This window comes from Elephantulus edwardii, unplaced genomic scaffold (assembly GCF_000299155.1).
Source record: "Elephantulus edwardii isolate Elephantulus edwardi_28Jun2011 unplaced genomic scaffold, EleEdw1.0 scaffold00116, whole genome shotgun sequence".
Classification (NCBI taxonomy): Eukaryota; Metazoa; Chordata; class Mammalia; order Macroscelidea; family Macroscelididae; genus Elephantulus; species Elephantulus edwardii.
This window is the reverse complement of record NW_006399866.1, coordinates 11,031,553-11,037,714: the sequence shown is the minus strand read 5'-3', so window position 1 is coordinate 11,037,714 and position 6,162 is coordinate 11,031,553. Positions and strand designations below refer to the sequence as shown.

Sequence of the window (6,162 nt, the reverse complement as noted above, 5' to 3'; positions counted from 1 at the left end):
ATGAGGGAGTTTTTCTTTTGCTTTTCAAGGAAAGGAGCAAATGGGGGGGAGGGGTTTGTGCGGGGAGAGGGGTGCAACAATGAATGACTGGAATCCCAAAATCTCTGTAGATGTTCATTGAAATGAAAAATAAACAACCTAAATTAAAAAAAAAAAAGAATGTCCATTCTTTTCTTGTGGAGCAGCTGGTGAATTTGAACTGCATGCCACTGGGCTCCTTACCACTAAACCACCAGAGCTCCCTAGTATATGTAAATCTTTGATAAACGAGTTATTCTTTGTTTTTATACTTTTAGTCTTTGATGGCTCCCAAATATTGTGCTAAAGAAATGCTAGCAACATCAGTCTTCTCATTTAACCATTGCTGTTATGAACCAGCAAGTCAGAAATGCCTCATAGCTGACCCTCTAGGAGGTTTTTCAGTGGTTGTAAATCGCAAGGGAGGAGACGGTCCATCTTTCTCCTGTGGAGCAGCTGGTGGACTCAAACTAAAGACCTTCGGGCTGTCAGCAAAACTCCTTACCATTGGCCCCTTATAAACAATTTTTCTGTCTTGTTTAAACCAACCTGTCATCTATGTTTCCACTGAAACAAGTTTATACTTTATATAGACTGCTCAGTATTTAACCTCCTCAATCTTTGTGACATCTTTTAACTTTGTCAATGTCAAAATATGTCCCCTACTCTAATACAGCATCCATCTGTCATTTCTCTCCAAGAAATTCTCAGCACACTCCATAATGTTTGACATTTGCAAGTCTCTTCTTTGGAATTTCTTCACACATCTCCTTTATACCTATAATTTATTTGGGTCATGCTGCTAACATAAAAAAACCTATAAACTAAAAGATAAACTATAGCCTCCAGAAAATCACTGGAGGGTCAGTTATGAGTCAGTTCTCCCTCAAAGGCAATGAGTTTTGAGTTTTTATTTCCAGAGATCTCCTAAAACTTATCAAAGAGATGTTGTTCATCCAAATGTGGTCCCCAAAAGGAGGCACAACTCCTGGAGGCTGTTCTGTACCTGGAGCGATGTAGCCAGGAGCAGCCGTGGCCCCAACAAAAGCTCCCCTTGTCAGTGTTCCTCTTCCTCTGCCCCTAACAGCCTGGACTGCTGCTGACACAGCTGTATTCACAACACCCTTTGCCTGATAAAAAGAATACATTTTCATTAGTGAGGTAAAAACAAACTATCATTTTATCGGCTCATTAAAACATAAACTCTGTAAGAAACTTGAGCATGTAAAGGAGTCCTTGAGTTGTTTTATGCCTATCAACCTTCAATTTATTATATGTGAAGTAAAAGTGCCATTTATTTTACAGAACTGTCCTGGAAAATACATACTGCCACATAAAAATATATAACATAGCAATAATATAACCTTCCACTTAAGTGTTACCAAGAATTTTTTTCTACACACAAATTTCAGTAATCAAATGACATTCCAAGTCTTCTTAGTCTTGGTTGAAATAATAACCAGGCATTGCTGGTTTCAGTGATGTGACTGTTGTCTTTTGTACAAGAAACTTGAAACTTGAGTTTCATTCTCTGTCAAACCATTAAGCTGAAGAAGTTATACCATACTATGACAGACTAGGAAGAAAGGCCTAGAAATCTCCTTCTAAAAATGAACAAAACCCCTATGAAGCATGATGGTCCAATCCACCACCCTTTACTCTAAAATGTCATGGGATCCCAGTGAAGTCACATGCTCCCTCTATGATGATCTTTCCAAAGGTAAAGCCAGGATGAAGCCCATCTCTTTATTTCCCTTACTTTAGAACTGAAAGAGCAACTGAGAAAATAGATATGAAAACACTCTGAAAAGTAAAGGATATAAATCAAGATTGTTAAACCATATTTTTCCCAAATTCAAATTTTAACATTTTCTTTATGATTTCTGATGAATGAGGACCAACTCATTGCTAATCTTCCAGTGCATTTCCAAGGCTATAAGCTGCACAGAAGGAGACTGCCCTCTTTTTCCTGCAAAGTCACACTGGTTGGTGGATTCAAACTGCCAGAAAGACAGCCTTTAGGCTAGCAGTGCAATTCTCTACGAACTAAAATACTAGGACCAAAAAGTCCTAAATTTAGTACAAAAGGTACAAAGTGGTACACAGCCTCAGAGCACATTGTATATATATTATAAAACTACCCATATCTTGTAACAGAGAAAACTCTAGGACAACCTAAATAGCCGAAGTAGACATAAAGTTATGCTGTACTAAGAAGTTACCCAGTTATTCGACCTTTAGATACTTACTACCTCCAGTATGTCCAGCCAGAAGACACTTTCAAGGTTGAACATGTAACAGAGACAGCGTTTTTACTAGGCTGAAATGAATTCCACTTATCCAAAATAGATTATGTATGGCTGTAAAAGCATACTAAACACGCAAGTTTCATACTGTCTACTAGGGAAATGTCTAAAGATACATGAACTCCACTCCATGATAAAACAAAAAAGAAAACACAGCTTAATCAATAGCAGTCAGGAAATAGCATTTTGGGAAGTAGCACACATATCTAACTTTTGCAAGCCAGAACCAAACAACTATCCATTATCTGTACATATGCTTTCATTAACACCAAATCATTTAACATTAGATGAAATTCAAGAATTAAGCAGCGTTTATTATAGTAAATAGAAGAAGTGAAAAGAAAAAAAAAACCCCAACCAGAAAACAGAACATATACCACAGAATGATAACGAGCTTTGAAAGCACAAGGAAATAGTTTTAAAAGACGTTATACCATCAATTAGGAGTCCCTGGCTGGCACAAATGGTAAATCGTATGACTACTAACAGTGTTGGCTTGACCCCATTCAAGAGGTGCTTTGGAAGATATGTCTGGAGATCTGCTTTCAAAGGTTACAGCTTTGAAAACCCTTTCAAACAGTTATAGTCAAATAAAATGGTACTACTGTCACTCATTTGCAATTACTACTGCCAAGTATCTTAAAATATGCCTCGTTTCCTCATTTATAAAATCAGATCAATTCTACCCTTTTTATAGTGGGCTTGGCATAGTAAAGAAACAAAGCATAATATTAAAGACAGAAGCATAAATAATCTAAGTTTCCTTTTATTAGTTTAAGTACTTTTAGAGGGTTTGTTTCTAATACATACATACTTACTTACACCAGTACTTTTTGAGGCAGAGAATGTCTCATATTCATCCACATTGTACTTTTCCCCTTCACAATACTTATATCTGTATGTTTGAATGCAGAAATGACTGGTTGGAAAAATATGATATCCAAATCATATAAAGGCCATCATTTCTAAATTCCTTGTTTGTTATGTTAAAGACTTGGACCTTCAGTAGGTAGCACTGACATCTCCAACATCAATAATGAACACATGCACTGTCAAGTTCTAGCAGTCTCAAATGAAAGCCAGAACAAAGTGAAAGGGTAAAACTAGAAAGGAAATGAAAGAGAATCTGCAGACTTGGATAAAATAAGTCCAAACACTCCTGGCAGATCCCACAATAAATGGATTAACAATACCTTAATAAAGACCAAAGCATCTCAATGTTTTTAGTTAACTGTGGAAGACCTTAACCATACCCCATAATACTAATGCCTTTACAATGTGTATGTGTGAGTGCACATGGGCAAAGATGATACATTCACTGACCAGATGATTCTTCTTCACTGACCTACCAACAACAAAAAGCTGCTAAATCTAAGAAAAAGAAATAATGTCAGGAAAAGAAATATAATTCCTCTAACATTTTCAACTGCAATAGTTTAAAGGTAACTCATACCTGAGGGATAATCTTCTTTTTCTTATTATTTGCTGCATTAGGTCCAGAAAAGAGCTTTTCAAGGGCGGCTAAAGCTGCACTTGCCTTTGCCACTTTCTTATTTGGACCTGCGCCTCTGAATTTTTGTCCATCTACTTCTACCTAAAATCAACAACAGCATTTTGTAATTAGTCCATAAAATTTCATCCTAAAATTATAATTTAAATGTATCATAACACAAAAGTCAAATAGTATCTATAACAATTATCTCAGTCTAAAATGTTAAGGTCACAATATCTTACATTTTTATGGGGGGCGCGGGGGAAGAATAAGATTGGGTTGTATCTAGATACGAACCTCCATTACAAAGCGTTTGTCATGGCTTCCACCCGTCTCTGAGATGAGTTCATACTTAAGACCTCTTCTTTTTTCATTAAGCTCCATTACAGGATTTTTTCCACTTGCTGTGAGGATAGGGCCCTGAGTTCTTACCTAAACCAAAAAGGAATGTACAGCTTTCAATAAAGTAAGATTTTAGAATATTAAATTTGTAACATTACAATATTAAATTTATAATATTATTATTGTTGTTACTAGGTACTGTCAACTGACCAGGAACCTATAACTGAACAGTGACCCTAGGAATACTGATCTGATCTGAGTTCCAATCTTTCCTGCATCCATCCTCACAATCTTTGACATGCTTAAGCCCAAAGTTATTGTCATTTTATATTGCTGTTGAAAAGCTCAAAAATTTGTGACAGAAAAAAAATAAAAATTAAAAATTGTTGAAAGCAGGGCCTTGATCTACACTATTCTCATTGCATTTAGCTGATAGAGGTTACTTCTCTCCTCACATACTGTGGCTAAGTGGTTAAAGAATTTGGCAGTTCAAACTCATGAGCTGCTCCACAGGATAAAGATAGCAGTATGTTTCCATAAAAGATTTACAGCCTCAGAAATCTATGAGGTAATTCTCTGTATTAAAGGGTCACTATGAGTTGGAAAAGACTTGATGGAAGTTGGGGTAGGTTTTGGCTGGGTTTTTTTTCAGCACACTGTAAGATTGTAAAATCTGAACCAAACCTTATCTGAAAATTCTGTTGGCTCTTATTATTCACAAGAGTTCCTTTATAAAGATCTGAATAAACAAATATATACATAAGAAACACAATGTGAATGAAGGATCGTGTGAAAAACGATGTATATGGAATCTGCCAGCAAACCAATATAAAAATTTAAAAAAAGAAATGGCAAAAAAACTCAAAAAGGAAAATCTACTTAGAAACATTAGGTGCTAGGGTGAGCGTTCACCTCTGCAAAAAGGTAAAATATCTTTAAAAGCCTGGATACTCTACAAACACTAAATGCTACAGTTGGTATGTGTGGATTAAGGGTTTACTCAGAATGGCTAGACTTTGCCATGTGAAATGAGTGGAAATATGTGAACAGGGCGTGCTAGCCTACCCAAAATGGGACTGGCTAGTCTTGCCATTAACTTAGGCATATTCTGCAGCAGATTTGACTCTCAACACCAGCAAAAGAGGAAGCAAGCACACAATGTGTGCCCTTCAGGGCCACAGACTCTTGCATCAAGTAGACTTGCAGGAACAGCAGCAGTGGCTGAAGCAGACAACCAGAGACCTGACGTGAGACGGGACCTTGGGGTTGCTACACCACTGGAACCAGAGCTAAGAGTCGATGCCCAAGTTTATTGAACTAGGGGGGTGGGAGGGCATAACAGGCAGGACTAATACCTTCTAAAAGCATATTTTAGAAGTTGTCCTGACTCTATTTTGCTACTAACCTCAATGAATAACATTTAGACTTCCCCAATATGGTCCTGTGTAGTCTGTGAGCTACTGCATGGGAAGTTGGATTCAGTAAAGCATTAAAATTGTTGAGAGGAGCAGAAAGAGGTGCAGAAACTTGGAGGACATGTCTGACCTCATGGGTATTGGTTTTGGGTAGCTAATGCGGTTGCAGACGACAGCTCCCTTTTGTGAAGTTGTTAAAAGTCGAATATGGCCATCCCAATGCAGCCCTTATAATTGGGCCAGCCTGCTGTCAATCTCAACAAACCAGTTTTCAACACCAATGTAGCCATTAAAAGGAAATCCAGGCTGGCGCTGGCTGAAAATCGCCTGTGACTTCACCCATAGCCACTGGTGAGAGTCAGCGCCCAGAGCCATCAGGGGCTTTAAGCTCGTTGCCCACTGCTGTGGTGTGTACAGCAGTCTCCTGTACCAGTCAGATCCAATTTGACGGTACGTACACACACACACACACAAAAACTTTTTCTTCTTCTTTTTTAAAAGACTACTTCAGCCGTCGCAGCCCTCTGCCCGGGGCGGGCTGCCCTCGGCCCCCGGCTCGGGGCGAGCCATCGCGGCCCTCTGCCCGGGG

The 6,162-nt window shown here is 38.3% G+C and overlaps 1 protein-coding gene across 1 annotated transcript in view; it reads right to left on the bottom strand.

Moving 5' to 3' along the window:
- STRBP (spermatid perinuclear RNA binding protein) overlaps window positions 1–6,162 on the bottom strand; it is a 93,051-nt gene that overhangs the window by 11,663 nt on the left and 75,226 nt on the right. Inside the window, exons 13-15 of the mRNA XM_006892586.1 lie at window positions 4,114–4,248; window positions 3,778–3,918; window positions 1,025–1,148 (exon numbers count right to left, since the gene is read on the bottom strand). Of these exons, the coding sequence (XP_006892648.1) occupies window positions 1,025–1,148; window positions 3,778–3,918; window positions 4,114–4,248 (400 nt within the window). The remainder of the gene's footprint in view (window positions 1–1,024; window positions 1,149–3,777; window positions 3,919–4,113; window positions 4,249–6,162) is intronic.